This window comes from Neodiprion fabricii, chromosome 3 (genome assembly GCF_021155785.1).
Source record: "Neodiprion fabricii isolate iyNeoFabr1 chromosome 3, iyNeoFabr1.1, whole genome shotgun sequence".
NCBI lineage: Eukaryota > Metazoa > Arthropoda > Insecta > Hymenoptera > Diprionidae > Neodiprion > Neodiprion fabricii.
Window position 1 is genome coordinate 28918063 of NC_060241.1, and position 18376 is coordinate 28936438.

Sequence of the window (18376 nt, forward strand, 5' to 3'; positions counted from 1 at the left end):
AAGCTTATACAATTTATTACATTATTAATTAATTATTTAATCAATGACTCAATTATATTTATCCTTACACAATATTTTCTTATACTGAAAATATTTATCACTATTCAAGGTATAACCTGAGGTGGTTGAAGGTGGTCGGAGGTGGACGAGGAGGAGGACGAGGATTTGTGCTGGGTGAGTAAAACACTTTTATAATATTTGATGGCAAATGTAATTATATTTCATCTGAAATATTACAAACTTGTCACGTTTACAATAAATTATTTCAATTCATTTTTCGTGCAAGCACATATTCAGTAGCTATGAATAATCTTATACAATTTATTACATTATTAATTAATTGATTAATTACATTAATCCTTACACAATATTTTTGATGTGTTCCTATACTAAAAATATTCGTTACTATTCCAGGTATTACCCGAGGTGGTCGGAGGTGGACGAGGAGGAGGACGAGCTGGACGAGGAGGAGGACCAGGTGGACCAGGTGGACGAGGAGGAGGACGAGGTGGACGAGGAGGAGGCGGGGTGGGTCGTGGGAGAGGACCTCTCCTCTCCTCAGAGGAGGGGAGGGGGAGGGGCAGGGAAGGGGGAGAGGTGGGCGGGGAGGGGGAAGGGAAGGGAAGGGGCCGGAAGGGGAGGGCCGGGGGAGGGGGGCGGGCGGGAGGGAGGGAGGGAGGGAGGAAGGGTGGGCGGGCGGGAGGGCGGGAGGGAGGGAGGGAGGGAGGGCGGGCGCGGGAGGGATGGAGAGAGTGGAGGACGGATGTCGATGCGAGCCCGTTAGAGTTAATAGAGCAGTACACCCCCCCCCCTCCCGCGCCCGCCCTCCCTCCCTCCCTCCCGCCCTCCCTCCCGCCCTCCCGCCCGCCCGCCCCCCTCCCCCGGCCCTCCCCTCCCGGCCCCTTCCCTTCCCTTCCCCCTCCCCGCCCACCTCTCCCCCTTCCCTGCCCCTCCCCCTCCCCTCCTCTGAGGAGAGGAGAGGTCCTCTCCCACGACCCACCCCGCCTCCTCCTCGTCCACCTCGTCCTCCTCCTCGTCCACCTGGTCCACCTGGTCCTCCTCCTCGTCCAGCTCGTCCTCCTCCTCGTCCACCTCCGACCACCTCGGGTAATACCTGGAATAGTAACGAATATTTTTAGTATAGGAACACATCAAAAATATTGTGTAAGGATTAATGTAATTAATCAATTAATTAATAATGTAATAAATTGTATAAGATTATTCATAGCTACTGAATATGTGCTTGCACGAAAAATGAATTGAAATAATTTATTGTAAACGTGACAAGTTTGTAATATTTCAGATGAAATATAATTACAATTGCCATTAAATATTATAAGAATATTATTTGATTAATTAATAATATAATAAATTGTATAAGATTATTCATAGCTACTGAATATGTGCTTGCACGAAAAATGATTCGAAATAATTTATTGTAAACTTGACAAGTTTGTAATATTTCAGATGAAATATAATTACAATTACCATCAAATATTATAAAAGTGTTTTACTCACCCAGCACAAATCCTCGTCCTCCTCGTCCTCCTCCTCGTCCACCTCCGATCACCTTCAACCACCTCAGGTTATACCTTGAATAGTAATAAATATTTTCAGTATAAGAACACATCGAAAATATTGTGTAAGGATTAATATAATTGAGTCATTGATTAAATAATTAATTAATAATGTAATAAATTGTATAAGCTTATTCGTAGCTACTGAATTTGTGCTTGCACGAAAAATGAATTGAAATAATTTATTGTAAATGTGACAAGTTTGTAATATTTCAGATGAAATATAATTACAATTGCCATCAAATATTATAAGAATATTAATTAATTGAATAATAATATAATAGATTGTATAAGTTTATTCATAGCTACTGAATTTGTGCTTGCGCGAAAAATGAATTGAAATAATTTAATGTAAACATGACAAGTTTGAAATATTTCAGATAAAATATAATTACAATTGCCATCAAATATTATAAAAGTGTTTTACTCACCGAGCACAAATCCTCGTCCCCCTCCTCCTGAATCACCGAGATTACCCGCAACCACCCCTAACTACCTCCAACGAAAACCGCCAACCACCTCGAGTTATACCTCGAATACTAATAAATATTTTCAGCGTGAGAACAAATCAAAAATAATGTGTAAGGTTTGATATAATTTTTTTATCGACATATTTTACCAAGAAGATTATGAGAAGAATGTAAGGTTATAGAAATTTTATTAGCGCACTGACAGCTACCGAATTTGGGATTGCGCGAAAAACGAATTGAAATAATTTATTGTAAACATGAACGAGGAACCACGGAGCGCTTATCCTGGAAGTCGAGAAATTTTATTAGCGGACTGACAGCTACCGAATTTGGGATTGCGCGAAAAACGAATTGAAATAATTTATTGTAAACATGAACGAGGAACCACGGAGCGCTTATCCTGGAAGTCGAGAAATTTTATTAGCGGACTGACAGCTACCGAATTCGGGATTGCGCGAAAAACGAATTGAAATAATTTATTGTAAACATGAACGAGGAACCACGGAGCGCTTATCCTGGAAGTCGAGAAATTTTATTAGCGGACTGACAGCTACCGAATTTGGGATTGCGCGAAAAACGAATTGAAATAATTTATTGTAAACATGAACGAGGAACCACGGAGCGCTTATCCTGGAAGTCGAGAAATTTTATTAGCGGACTGACAGCTACCGAATTCGGGATTGCGCGAAAAACGAATTGAAATAATTTATTGTAAACATGAACGAGGAACCACGGAGCGCTTATCCTGGAAGTCGAGAAATTTTAGTAGCGGACTGACAGCTACCGAATTTGGGATTGCGCGAAAAACGAATTGAAATAATTTATTGTAAACATGAACGAGGAACCACGGAGCGCTTATCCTGGAAGTCGAGAAATTTTAGTAGCGGACTGACAGCTACCGAATTTGGGATTGCGCGAAAAACGAATTGAAATAATTTATTGTAAACATGAACGAGGAACCACGGAGCGCTTATCCTGGAAGTCGAGAAATTTTATTAGCGGACTGACAGCTACCGAATTCGGGATTGCGCGAAAAACGAATTGAAATAATTTATTGTAAACATGAACGAGGAACCACGGAGCGCTTATCCTGGAAGTCGAGAAATTTTATTAGCGGACTGACAGCTACCGAATTCGGGATTGCGCGAAAAACGAATTGAAATAATTTATTGTAAACATGAACGAGGAACCACGGAGCGCTTATCCTGGAAGTCGAGAAATTTTAGTAGCGGACTGACAGCTACCGAATTTGGGATTGCGCGAAAAACGAATTGAAATAATTTATTGTAAACATGAACGAGGAACCACGGAGCGCTTATCCTGGAAGTCGAGAAATTTTATTAGCGGACTGACAGCTACCGAATTCGGGATTGCGCGAAAAACGAATTGAAATAATTTATTGTAAACATGAACGAGGAACCACGGAGCGCTTATCCTGGAAGTCGAGAAATTTTATTAGCGGACTGACAGCTACCGAATTCGGGATTGCGCGAAAAACGAATTGAAATAATTTATTGTAAACATGAACGAGGAACCACGGAGCGCTTATCCTGGAAGTCGAGAAATTTTAGTAGCGGACTGACAGCTACCGAATTTGGGATTGCGCGAAAAACGAATTGAAATAATTTATTGTAAACATGAACGAGGAACCACGGAGCGCTTATCCTGGAAGTCGAGAAATTTTAGTAGCGGACTGACAGCTACCGAATTTGGGATTGCGCGAAAAACGAATTGAAATAATTTATTGTAAACATGAACGAGGAACCACGGAGCGCTTATCCTAGAAGTCGAGTTTCACCGCGTAGCGGACCTGAAGCGCGGGATCCTGGAGGTTGAGAACCCCGTACTCGAAATACGTAGCGGACCCGAAGCGCGGGATCCGGGAGGTTGAGAACCCGGTACGCGAAATTTGCGGAGCGCGACTCTCATCCGTCCGCTCTACTGCGCGGTTGTTTCCCGACTGAGGAATTCTGCTAGCTGATTTTGAATTGGTGACGTCACTTTCTGAACATCCGACATCCAAACTATGGTTTCGAACTTTGATACTATGTATGATGATGTATGATGTACGATGTATGATGTATGATGTATGATGATATGATATGATGTATAATGCTTTTAGTTTTCACGTTTCATACCAGAAATACGCACTTTATCTCTCCTGCCGATTCCAGACTCAAGCGGCCAGGCCCTTCGATGGTCAGCCGTTGACTGAAGATATATTCTTCAGTGAACGGGTCGGCTAATTACGCTGCCGTTCTGCGACAGTTGGATGATGAAAGATTTCGCTCGTATCTTTCAAATGTGTGTTAAAATACACTCGAAGTTTTAAGCAGCTTCGTTCTTTCTCTCCCTATCAAAAAAAAATAAAAAATCGTCGACAATCACCTTTTTAGGTCTTTAGATCAGGACACTGCGTTAAATACTGTCTCATATACGGAGCATCCGTTTCATCTCGATCAAAATTAGCGCATCCGTGATGTATTACAGTTACTCTGATTTTTTTTTCATCCGACCACTTTCCGAAAAACAATTCTGCTTCTCTACCCAACGTAGATACTTCACTTGCGACTAGCTAAAACAGCGTTTCGATTCTATGCCTACGAAAACTCAAGATCGAGAGAGCATGTGAAAAGTTGTTGGAATAATCATAAATATTAATGTTATGAAGTACATCGAGCGCGTGTCGAATAGAATCCCATTTCGCAGTGAATAATTCTGCTATTTTCATATTATAGCCGATCATTGTAGATAATCTAGTTTATCTCCTGGAAAATTATAAAATTTAGAGTATGCATCACGCATCAATCGCAAATGGATCACATATATTAATATTGTACATGGACTGCATATACGTACATACTGTTTGGTCTCAGCATAATTATCACATCTGATCTATTATTATTCATGATCTATGTATACATTCTTCTCTCGGGTACCTTTGTACTACATACTTCAATTAAATCACTGTTTTGCTATGAATTTTGGAAGAAATTTCTTCTCATTATGAATTTCTCGCATCGTCGACAAGTCGGTAATTACACACAGGTCAAGTACTGGCTTGGGCTACCCACTGCGAAGACTGCGTTACTGGGAAGGTGAATGCAGCCAGCATCATGTCGAAATCGGTAACTCTCTGATGTTGTGTAATAAGTTCTCAACTCTAACGTTGGAACATCTCAGGGGACGCGAGTGCTCGACGATTTTCGGCTGTCACACCAAAGCCCACTAAGATAACTATCTCCATATCCTTCAAATATCGGTCGAGGTTTGAGTAATATTTAAAGTGCAGGTTTCTGATGTTTCTCATTGGCAGATTTTTCCCATTGTCCTGCAAACAAAAACACGTTTCCGACATATCTATGGTAATAGTTAGTGTTAATAATTTCATCTATCGCTTCAAACACTTTAGTATCTTATGTTAACGGTTGTACGTACAGCCGGCAGGATAAAAATATGCTTTACGCATAATTGGAGAGGACTCTCGGTGGCGCTATATCCTTCACTGTCTACCGACGCCATCTTATGAAATACCCATAAAACTAAAGTTAATTGAAAAGCTTTGTATTCGCTCGAAGCATTCGCTTACTTCTCGGGTGGTGAACTTTTCGCTTCACATCAAGCACCAACTGCCGGTTGAATCGGGTATACAATTGCCGTGCGTAGTGCACTGTTCATGGAATGATAAGACTCAGTGTTGCAGATATTGCAGATTCCTGATACCTCACCTCGCGCGGTCTCTGTAACATAGCGTGTAGATATTTTAAATTCATTTGGAAAAAATGAATTGTCAATTTAGTGCTATGCCAATACTGTGTGGAGATAACTTCGGTCTACGAATTGGGTGATATCAAAATTTGTCCGCTGTTCGATCTGAGCTAGCAGTATCACTGGACAACGATAGACTTACCTGAGTTCAAGTGAAGGGACTCAACACAAGTTATATTGACCATTGAAGCCGACTGTGCGTGCGGTTAATCTTGACGTAGTATCTGAAAGTAAATAACCCTGATCTTAATATAGGAATATTATCTGAGATTTTGAAAGTGTCGTTACAGGATACTCATGGCCCATTACCATGTGTTCCCCTACGAAGAACTTGGCTGTTTCTTAAGGCAAATAGTTAAGTATGTTGTAGATTAACACCCGTATTCATAGTCCTTCCTTGAGGAACAAGGGTTCCTTGTTCATGAAACATGAAATGAGAACAAGGAATCCTTGTTCCTCAAGAAAGGACTATGAATACGGGTGTAAGTCACACATTTGGCCGGTCAAAAGCCACGGTCATTTACCTGTGTAATTTCAAGGATTGATGCACGAGAACTGAAAAGCACATGACCAGGATCTCAAACAATTGAATTTTCTTCGAGTGACCCAAATCTTTCGCAAATATGCAAAGAGTGTCGGCCCTGAGTATCGTTTTAAACGCAACATTCTCTTCACCCTAGGAATTGCCGAATAGCAATGACAACATTGTTAGATCGTAGAAAAAGGTTGAAAAGTGAATGGACTCCACCGTTATTCATTAGGAGGTCATAAAATCATCAAGGTTTTGCATATTCACGCTTACTTTTATTCTTTGTTACGATGGTTCTAAAATGAGGTTGTAAAATGATTTCACGTCGGCATTTAGCTGTATGTATAACACAATTCTATTGGTCGAGGACAAGACAGATTCTGACACGGTATAATTTTTGCCCTTCTTATTGCTATTCTCGAGTCACCCTCTTTATTTCCCAGTACTTAATCTATTAGGTTGAGCCTAATCAGCAGCAGCTGTAAACAGGTCTTTTTTACCAAAATAAAGGTCATCTAACATTTTGATGTGAGTTCTTATTTCACATATCATAATTGCAAGTGTCATTTGTACTCTTATCTTTCTATAACCATATTGAATCTTTATCGCCGACTAATACAGTAGGCTGATTTATATTTGTGACTTAATGGAATAAACAATTCATCGCATTAATTGTAAAAGAAAATCTTATTCTGATAAACTAACCAGAAAATGATTAATTATCTGGATAGGTGTTAATTATGATGATTGATTTAATGAACGATAATCGTAGTTAGGTAAAGATTTCCACTCTTATACGATAAGTTACTCGCTCTCATTTTAATCGTGAAATTTGTTTTTTCTATTCACACTGTTATTAATAACCTTATTATGGCGTAAGTAGTTCTCGTTAGCGAATCTTTCACAACTCGCAAAAAACGTATTTACTGGAGTATGTAAAAATTAACTAGCACAACTCTCTTCGAAGGCTTGAAGTGTATTGAAGATATTATATGTAATATTTATACATTACGATCATGAATCTTCTGTGAATCAACGACTATAATGATAGAGAGCTACTTTTGCAATTTTCACAAGTTACAAAAGGCCAAAGTGCTATACATTACATGATGTGTATTACACCTATGAAGATAGCTTAACTAAAGGTCCCCAATTAAATTACATTGCACGGTTACAACCTTAGTTGAAATTACGAACGGTACGTACCAGAGTTACACTTAATGGTATCTAACCTGAGAAATATGTTATGCTTCGTTGAATAAGAAGTTATTGATTGCTCTTGTATTCGGAAAACAGTGAAAAAGTTCAAAGTGATACATGATAATTGACATTTACAGCCTCCATTCCATCTGCCTATTTCCTTTAGTATACACTAATTGAGGACATGAGGCAAGTGGCATCATGTGACAAATTCTGCAAACGACAAAGTGACCACATAATTGTCATGCGTTCAAACGTTTCCTTTTGTTTCTTTTTATGGCACCGGAAACGATAATTGGACCGCCATTCAAATTACATTTATTTGTGTTTATACAGAAGATTCGGATAACAGTTTGCATTCGGAAAGAATATAATCAAATTTTGATTCAATCATTCCGAAGTGCTCGAATAGTCTTGAATCAAATGAGCTTGTTGAATTGGGATGAGGAACTTTATTTACCAAACTTGTTTGGTAAATGACTTCATTAAATTCTCAAACGTATGTATAGTCCTCTATCGGCATATATCGATGATATGCACCTCAAATTTTCGGAATACATTAACTCTTGGTACTCATCGTCATGTTGGCCCAATCTGGGAATTCGTGGAGATCGTATATGACACTTCCCCAAGTAGGGAATCCGATAGTCAGCACTATCAACGTAATTACACTTGGACCTATACCCGCTATCACCAAATCCTTGGTTTTAATGTGTCCGGCCGCAGTTGCGATGGCATTTGGCGGTGTCCCGACTGGCAGATGAAACGAAAATGAGCAACACAAGGAAGCTGGTAACATCAAATACAGCGGATGCAACTTGATCGATACGCACTAAAAACAATCAAACCATAAAATTATTCGGTTAGTTGATCGCATTGTAACGTTGAATACTTGGATGATTTTACCTCCTGTTCCTTAACGATATTCTTGCTATACTTATGCACAAGGATTATATCTTCGAATGACAGTAGATTGGACGAAGTTTAAGAATACGTGCGATTACAAAATTTACGAAAATTACAATTTAACACATCTTAAGACTGATTCAAGAATACCCTTGGTAAACTTCTCCACTCAGCAGATACAGCAAACTTTGATAAGATTATCTTATCATGCCAGGAGACTCCAATACTTCGTTCATTAAAATGCGACCATAATTATAGCGACCATCACGGAGGAGCCCGATAGTTTTAAACTACTCATTCGTAATCCTTGTACGAATATATTATAGCCATCAATATAAAAATATACTTCTTCACTCTCGTATAACCTTCAAGATTTCTGCATCTGCAAACATGAACTTTGGCACGCTGTATCTTTGGTATGATCTTTCCGACAGCAACGTCGTGCAGGAATTTTGTATTCCTCGTTCCATTATCTAATGGCGTCTGTTTCAACATTTTTTTTTAAACTGATCCAAAATACGTTTTTTGACAAACTGGTACTGTGGTACTACTACATCATGTCCCTCAATCACAGAATGTGTGTGCAAAATTTGAAATATCTATACACAGCCACCACTAGATAATCGAACGAGGAAGAAAAGTCAGGTACGACTTCGTTTTTGAAATGAACGTACCAAAGATACAGCGTGCCAAGGTATTAATTTATAAAAAGATGCAGTTTACATCGAATTAAAAAAAAGAATGCGAAAATAGCTGTTGCTAGATGATTTGACGAGGAAGAAAAAAGTCCTGCATGTCGTTTCTCGTGCAATGATGTTTCCCAAGATACAATGTATCAAAGTTCATTTTCGCAGATGCAAAAATCTTGGAGTTCATCTTATCGTTAGTCAACTCTATTTCCCTAGTATGATTTCTGATATGGACGAAATTGTATTTTTATTTTTTTAGCTATAATGAGTCCTATAATCGTCAACTGAAATGAGTACTGTTATACCGGTGAAATAAAGTAATTTGACCCGTCATGAGCTTTATTCCGTACATTCAACAGGATAGTGTTTTCTACACCACAGATGTGATGAAAATTCAGTACTATTCTTAGCCATGTATATTTGTAGGTTAGTAATAATCTACGACACAATTGTCCACTTACCAATTCAGCAAGTATCGGTAATATAATGTTGGCAATCGCGACGTTCGAGGTCAATTCTGTAATCATCTGAGCCATGAAACAAACGATGAATAAAATAACTACTGGATGCAAATACCGCAGGCCGGTTAATGCATTTCCCAGTAGTGTCGAGAGTCCTGAATCAGTACTGCCCACTGATAAAGCGAAACCACCGCCAAGAACGAACATGAGACCCCAGTGCATTCTTGTCTGAATTAATTTCCAGCTTATCAATCCGGGAGTCGGTTTTGTTGGACGTTTGCTGGGGTCTTTACTGAACGAATTGAGAAAGTCTAGATTTGCGGGGATTATGAACATTAAAAGCGTGACGAAAATTGCTGAACTGGAGTCCTTGAAGGGCCTGGAAATACAGAACAAAAATATATGAAAGTATGTGCATCAATTTATAATACTTTTATACGTAACACGGTATGAATACAGACGAGACCGGCAGGTGATACGAAGTAGAAAAAGTGTTCATATTCTTGAAATGAAATTTCATACTCACATAGAAGTAATGTATGTGGGCCACCCGGTAACAAATCCAGGTTTTCTGAAGAACCACATGAAAATGACTAAAACGAACAGAATTGCAACGCAAGATTCGTGCCACGTGATTGGCCCTAAGTCCTTGTATTTTTGCTGAATAACGTTTTCGGCAATTTTTTCACCCTCCCGGCCAATATTTACATCCTGAGCATCCTTGCTGTTTGGCCTGAACATTCCCATGTACATAATTTGTAGCCATATCCATATCAAAAAACCACAAATCAGCATTGGTGGAACAGCGTAACACATCCATTCCGAAAAATTGATGCCTGGACTATGTGGAAACCGTCTGAAAGTTAAATAATTCTTCATCAGCCAAATATCTCCGATGAGTTATACGTAACATGGTTTGAGGTATTTTCCGTACAACTTAAAGAGAAAAAATGTTTGAAAAAATGAAATTAACGCCACGTGTTAGCGGTGCGAATACACTTACCCTTCGTAAAGTCCTTTAAAAGTTAAATTAGTTCCGCTTCCAACTACTGTACCTGTACCACCTATACTAGAGGCGTACGATGCGATCATATAGTACGTCATCGTGGCACGGGTCGGTTTCTTGGCACTAAAAAAAAAAGTGCGATACCAATTTAAGAAACAGCCTTTCAATATCCATTAACTTCTTAACGGCGTTTATAATAATCTCCATAAGTGGTTTGTTCATCCATTGAAACGATACTGTAAACTGCTGCTGACAACTATTACTGTAAGCCTATACTCAAAAATTCAGGATTCCTTCAAAGCAATGACTGGAAATTACTTACGACTCACCACCTTCGGCGTTTTCAAAGTCGTCTTTGTCTTCGATAAACATAGCGCCGAGTCCTTGCTGCGATGAAAACAATAAGGCAAGATTATTAAACAAGTCAGAATTTTCGGCATACGATTCTGTAAACTGAGCATAACTCCGCTTACATTTTCCATTTCCATGAGCACAGTATTAATTATTGGAATCATCATAGCCGTAGCGGCGGTATTCGAAATCCACATAGAAATGAACATGGTAACCAAGAAAATACCGAAGGATAACCTTGGAAGAGTACAAGAAAAAATCATTGTTTTTTATAATTACACAGGATCAGTTCAGCATTCACATATTAATTGCAATTGCGGGATCTAATCTCGCTTTCAAATATTACAAATATCGACACATGATACGCAAGTACTTGAGATAGTTGAACCGGTTTCCGTTGCCTTCGTTAAAATTACAACACATTTCCATTATCGTAAGTAATTGCCGGTGAGGCCTAGAGCGTAAGTTATATATTTACCTCCTATGACCACATCCAACTACCTTGATGATCAGGAAAGCAACGCGCATGTGCAATCCTGAATGTTCAATTGCAACGGCAATGATAAGACTTGCGAGGAACATCATTGTGGTATCGTTTAAATAACACTTCGTTGTATCGGTTGTGTCCAATATCCCCATTATCGGATAAAGAAAGATCGGCATGAGGGATGTGATTGGAAGCGGCAGAGCTTCCGTCACCCAGTAGACCGCCATCATAGCAACGACGTACAAACATCTGTACATCTGTGTAAAGAGAAATGAATTTTGTTGCAGTAAAGTTGTGATATTCTCGATTTGATAATGATAAAGTAATCGCAGCAACGAACCGGCTGGGAATACTAAGAAACGGTTACGGCATTGATATCGATCAGAACAACACGTATTACGATTACTGGGTGTGTATAAGTAAATTGGAAAATCATGCAATACATTAACAAGTCATACATATTCGGTGAAGCTAATTATGTGAATATTTTAACTTTCGCTCACCCTTTCATTGTTGTAAATTATTATAGGAGACAGAACTATCGGCCATGTTATTACAACAATGGATCGCCAGTATATGACAATGAATCGAAGTAGAAGTTGTCGGAAACTCGCAGCTTTCCTAAATGGTAAATAAGAAAAATCGCTGGTTGAGACATGGGTGGAAATGAGGGATAAAAATAATCACAAATTAATTGTCCAAAACGAACCTTGGAACAGACGTTTCCAGGCATGGCTCTTTCTCCGCGGCAGCTTCAACCGCGATGATATCCTGCTTTGCAGTGCTCATATTGGGTTTTATTTAGCCTGATAAGAAGAATAATAAGGAATGAGCCAATAATAAGAGGAAATGAATATTTTCATAGCTACAGTGTTTAAGAATGTGTTTGTTCGTATTTTCGTTCGTTTTTTTAAGAAACGTCAATCCTCATTTGACATTCAACTCGTCAGGATTTGCTTTCGAATAACAATATTTTCAAGAAACTTCTATCCTCATTCAACATTCAAGTGGTAAAAATTTACTTAGAAATAAACATGTTGTGCATTGGCATTCAAGTGGTCAAGATATAACCATTTTTCAAGGTAGGCAAATCTTGACCTCTTGAATGTCAAATAACGAATCAAGTTTCTTGAAAATCACGAATGAAAATACGAACAAACATTTGTTACGCGTCTACGCGTTTTCCTCCTTCTTTCACTTGCGAATGCGTCGGTGGGATGGATATATAAATACATCTTGTCACATGTCGCTCCGCGTATTGCGAATGCAACGACCCACGTGACCTCGAATTTTTCTGAACTAAAGGATTATAAGCACACAATGATGCCAGAAATGAATATTCCTTTGTCTGATAGAAGTGACGTGCGAACTTATTGATTATAGGTATATAACCTTATAAGAAATAATCAACAGTTTGTTACGAGCTAAAAAACGCGTGTACAGTGATGAGGTTTAACGGCGACTGCCCTTTAAGTTCAAAATTAAGAAGTGCTATCTTAGAAAATGATGGAAAGTGGATGAACTGTGCAGAAGTATTTGACGGTGATTATCGAAAGGACAAAAGGTTGGAAGGTTTTGGTTCATATAAAAATACGTAAGAGCGTTAGCGAGGGAAGGAAACTCCAAAACATTTTTAATGTACGGGACGAGGATGAGGCTTTGCAGGTATAAGGGACGGTTAAAATAGACGGAAAGTTTCCAAAATGGTGGGTGGTTGAATATACGAGTATTAGAAGAATGCAAGATTGCGAAACGTTGGAAGAAAATGGAGAAAGATTTGAATTGGGGAAATACTTTGTTGTACAGTATTGTTACGAACGTAACACACAATATCAAAATCAAGAATTGATTGTTAACCAATGTCAAGTAGGTCAACTTGAAAGAGCCAAGGAACAAATAATAGTTTGAAATCGTTAATTTGGTATATCTCAGACCGAAGTACCGGATTTTACGACTGTGGCGAATGAGTTGGTTACGCGAGGAATGCCACCTGGTAATTTGCAGTGCAAACTTCCGAATTAAATGTTTACACTTCGAATCGATGGGACGTATAATTCTACGTATAATACTAACGCAATATGAGAAACAGTGCGTTATTTGGCGAACGTGATTTTCCATCTTATGAAGTTCATGAAACATATATAACAATTTTATTGTTCACCTTTGACATGTAATGCTAAATATAGTTATCAACCCGCTCTTAACTGCATTGAAATCAATACTGCCACTTCATGTGTATAAATTATGTTAAATATTGTAACAAGCTTTGAAGCAAAGGAAAGATAACCAACCGGAGAAAGCAAAGACAAACATAGAAAATAAAATAGACCCTTTCCCAACGGTTGTTCAACTTTCAGTTCATTCAATTCAATATTCATTTTCCGACACACAAGTTTAGTTTAATTGAATTGCAAATACCCACCTATTGGTTGCACATAAGCAATTGCGCAGTTGTAAAAACAAAGAGTAGCCAAGACCCACTTTCAGCGATTTTCTTTAGTCGTAAACAAAGATTTATATTATAAAGATCAAATTTCATTCGTGAGGTTCATTGGTTATCATCGAAAATAGACTCATTTCTCTGCAAGTTCCCGAGAACGGAAAAGTAGGAGAAATATTTGAATATTTGTTTCCTCCATATTTAAGAATTCATTACGAGTTGAACACTTTACTCTGATACTTTAGGTTTTAGAAATTGTCAAGCAAATATGCACTCTTGGATTTATCTTGTGGATGATTACTACTGCAATTTTTAAATTCTACTTCTACGATATTGAAAGTCCGCATCGTACGGTGCAATAATCTACACTGCACTTCAAATCAATGTAGGTCAGTCACTTTCGTATAAGAAAGGAAAACCGTAGATGTTGATTCAAGAATCTAATTAAACGGTTAAGAAGTAATGCTAAAGTATTTATTCACTGTATAATCATGATATAATAGAGACAGTTATAGGTATAAGTATTGAAATATAATCGCCTTGGCTTTCGTCGTTCTCTTATTCCCTGTAAGACTTGAAATTTAATGTTCGACTGACGAAAAATATTTCTTCGTCAACGGTTCTGCCTACCGCGTTCGCTAATTATAAACACATGTGCCTAATCGAGTATGATGACAAATTATACGACATTGATGACGCATATACCTATGAAACGATTATCGCTTATGATTTTGATAGACTACAGCTAATACGAATATACATGTATAATTTTCAAGCGTGTTTTTCTGGCCAAACTATCTATGTTCACTACAAATACGGGTATTCGGTCACGTCTCAACTATTTTCCCGAACTAATGTATTTCCGAATTCCATGGTATCTAGCAGTCAGCATCGCCTCTCGTTAAACAAAAAAGACGAAACGACGATTAATAACACTAGTAGATAAGCTCAAATTAACGATTAATACTCAAATGAATTACCTTCCTTATTATATACACAATTCACGTCACGTACACCAGTAGTAAAGGTTACAACTAATCTTTATTCGCACCATCCCAGTATAAAAATAGCACTTCGCGTATAAAAACATATGCGATACCGTGTGACATGATGTATAGATTGTAGTTTACGAGTACAAAAATAGAACATTCACGATACTGTTGAAGGAAAAAATTCCAAAGTATGCCACGGGCAGAATAACGGTGCACCACCGAAGCAGTCCGATGCAGCAGTGATGGTTGGATAATTGGGGTGCACCTTCCGCAGGTGCCTGAGACCTGAAGACGTGTTTTTTTAGGACCATATACCGGGTGATACGAAAGCGAAGTAGGGGAAAGTTGAAGCAGTGGATGGGTGTGCGTGAGCCTGTCCAAAACCATCTGTACAAAGTTCCGAAAGTGTGAATTGTCACGTGTGAATAGTTTCCGGACGAGACCGAATACACGCCGCCTTCTAAACGGTCATACCGTGCCGTTTTCATAAGAAGATTTTTAAGAAGCGATTTCGGCAATTGAGATAAATTATATGTGGTCCAATTACAAAACATTATGTGAATTATAAAAATGCGCAATTCTTATGTCATTCGTTTCAAGGACGAGGATGTGAAAGAATCCAATAAAGTTGGGAATACGGCTAATTTATTTGATGGCAAACCGTTAAATGCTCATTATGCTATCGCTGGACATTTTAATCGCACTCGCTCAATTTATGATACATATATGTATTATGTATAATATGATTTTATTATACCGCAGCAGCACGAAATACTTAAAATTCTCGACACGTCTCACGCTATGTTTAACGACTACAAAGTATCAAATAATTAATTTGGATCCACAATGCACTGAAGACCTTGGATTGAAGTGAAAACAAAAATCCCAACGTAACATGATTTCCCAGGAAACAGCGATTTTAATCATCTAATCAGTAGACTGCAAAGCTGCAAAAATTCAGCAACGGTAGGAAAAACAACTTTAAAAGGAAAAACAAAAACACTGTTCATATACTCTGAACACGTATACCACCCAATGATGTGAAACTTCGTAATTACGAACACCTTCGGGACTGAAAATATCGTCCGTTATTGAGAAGTGTCCATTATTTAAAACAACATTAACGCGTTAATCGGGTTGCTGGAAATTGTTAGACTGACCGTTGTAAACAGGTGTCCGTTATTGAGAGGTGTCCGTTAAGTGAAGTTTCACTGTACAGCGGTTATAGTTTTATCTTACCGAGATATGTTAATCGGGTTGATTTCCTATGTAAAAAGATCAAGCGATTGATAACACGCACTGACGACGATTGGATTGCAGTCAATAAATTCAATGGAATAAAATAGCAGTGTCAACCTTATTCCGTTACAGTCGGTATGCGTTGGTCTATTGCCAACGTAACACAATCGATTGTTTTGTTCGCAAGAATACAAAACAATAACCATTAGTGATGGAAAGTACATACAATGATCACTTCCGGAGGAGAGAAACTCAAGCTTAAGGGGGTGCCCTGGTCGATTTCGACGCGACGTATACATCAAATATCGGAGTCTACGTATCTCAAATACGAAACCGGGCTTAAGGCAGTAAACCCTGCGCCGATTGAAACCCGTTATAAAAAACGACACCTTACCTTAGTCGCTAGTAAAAATAGGGAGCCTCCAGACCCTTAACCATACACGAACGAGTTTTTTTGGTCTTCACAAGATCACAGTCATTTTATTGTACTTATTAACAATCCGAAAACTAAGTGGAACTATAAAACCGTAGTGCTGTATTATATACAAGAGTGAGCGGCGAAGGACGTGTTGCTGCTCTTGAGAGCAGCGAACAGCAACTGTCCGGTCAGTCCTCGCGGTGGCTTGGAAGTCCAACCACCTCCGTTTAACGTTGCATCGTACTTTTGCTTATGCCTAATTACGCCTCCCACGCTCATCGTTTGCGCCATACAAAACGGGCGGAAAATCCACTCACAAGCTCTGTCCATTCGTAACACATAATTATACAAACGTTTATCGTCCTCGGACGGTTACTCCTGTGTAACATAAGAATGACGCTCAAGTTCCTCTCGAAAATTGGAGAAAAGTCTGACAATGAATATGTTATGATATATAACAGAATCTGACGAACTTGAACGAAATACTGAACCGTCCTTACCCCTCGATCCTCGACCACGTGCTAATCGTTTTTGGCATATCCGCGTTGAGCTTCTCTAGTCACAGAAGTAGACAAACCGAGACGCGGACTCGCCTAGTAGACTAATTCGTCAATTGAACGTGCACAGAAAGAACGGTCAAGTGGAGAGAGATGCGATGAAGTGGCATATTGACATTCATCGTGCAGTTCTGTGTTATTCTATTCTGCATGCAGTACACGTATCAGAATATTGGACGTGCAATCTTGAGGAATGTTATCGGCACAACCACCAGATTTTCTCAATTCCGCGGTCATTACCGAGCAGGGTTCCTTGCATTTCGAAGGCTGCTGTATGAGTGACCGGAAAATGTAACTCGCCGACATTTTTATACATCATGAAATTATGTTTTCGATTCCAGCCAGACTCGAGGCGTTGCGTTGTTGATATACGAATGAAACCGCGATGGGAATGCAAATTTGTACACGGAATAATAAGCAATATCGTGATTTATTGTCGGCTTGAGTGTTGCTGTTTTTTTATAAGTCAATTCCGCTCACCTTCGGTTCGGAAAACAAACCGACATAATTGAAATCAGACTATATAGACGATGTTTTTAAACAACAGCATAGTTGGGAATATGTTTTCTAATCTGTCTTTGCAAAGACAAAGTATCGGAAACTTCTACACGGCTTAATGTCGAAACGGAAAAGTGCGTGTTATTATGGGTGCTTATCTGCTCTTCGGCTGAGATACAAGTAACGTATGAATGTGGTTGCAGTTGAACTTTAACCTCGAACTCCACGGAATAAATATCAACAGAGCTCCGTGCTATCTTACCATATTCAACGAATCTTTCATGTCAAGTTAGACGAGCGACGCGATCGTGTTTTGTGTATCCTTCACCCAATCAATTTTGCATTAACAAAATGTTTGATTTTTTTTTCGTAGCGTTTCTCTAAGCAGACATATACGTTCTCAACTATGAAATTCAAGGTCATTCTCAATGAAACACTGTTAGCAGAAGAATAGATTTTTAACAATTTCTGTTTCCACACTTGGTCAGACTTATCTTTGGGGATTATTTCCACAGATCGACACATTCAGATCAACACCTTTGATATGCATCATATATTGCATATCAAAGGTGTTCATTTGAATGTCAAAATCAATATACAATATACATGACATGTATCATATATTCATATATCATCGGCATACTGATTATAGCCGATAAGATATGATTTTATCAGCTATTGTCCAGTTTCTCCATGCTCTACTCCCAGTTGAAGAATTGACCAATCGACACAGCCATTCACAGCGGATGTCAATCAATTCCTCTATACGTAAGATGACTTCAGGTTTG

At 38.8% G+C, this 18376-nt stretch overlaps 1 protein-coding gene and 1 long non-coding RNA gene across 2 annotated transcripts; one reads left to right on the top strand and one right to left on the bottom strand.

The window, feature by feature from the left end:
• Window positions 1–6604: 6604 nt before the first annotated feature.
• On the bottom strand, window positions 6605–12244 carry LOC124177332 (protein I'm not dead yet-like). Its single transcript, XM_046559628.1, has 9 exons — window positions 12154–12244; window positions 11948–12065; window positions 11436–11701; window positions 11080–11194; window positions 10929–10993; window positions 10604–10729; window positions 10127–10456; window positions 9601–9979; window positions 6605–8376 (listed from the first exon to the last, which is right to left on the bottom strand). The coding sequence occupies exons 1-9, from the start codon at window positions 12231–12233 to the stop codon at window positions 8104–8106; spliced, it is 1752 nt and encodes a 583-aa protein (XP_046415584.1). The 5' UTR covers window positions 12234–12244; the 3' UTR covers window positions 6605–8103.
• Window positions 11699–12314, top strand: LOC124177359. Its single transcript, XR_006869595.1, has 2 exons — window positions 11699–11853; window positions 11974–12314. It is a non-coding gene; the product is annotated as an uncharacterized LOC124177359 (long non-coding RNA).
• Window positions 12315–18376: the final 6062 nt, after the last annotated feature.

Coding starts and splice junctions, on each gene's coding strand:
- LOC124177332 (XM_046559628.1), bottom strand. CDS start 12,233: ATGAGCACTGCAAAGCAGGATATCATCGCGGTTGAAGCTGCCGCGGAG. Junction 11,702..11,947: donor TAATTTACAACAATGAAAGG/GTGAGCGAAAGT, acceptor CTCTTTACACAG/ATGTACAGATGTTTGTACGT. Junction 9,980..10,126: donor CCCACATACATTACTTCTAT/GTGAGTATGAAA, acceptor CTGTATTTCCAG/GCCCTTCAAGGACTCCAGTT.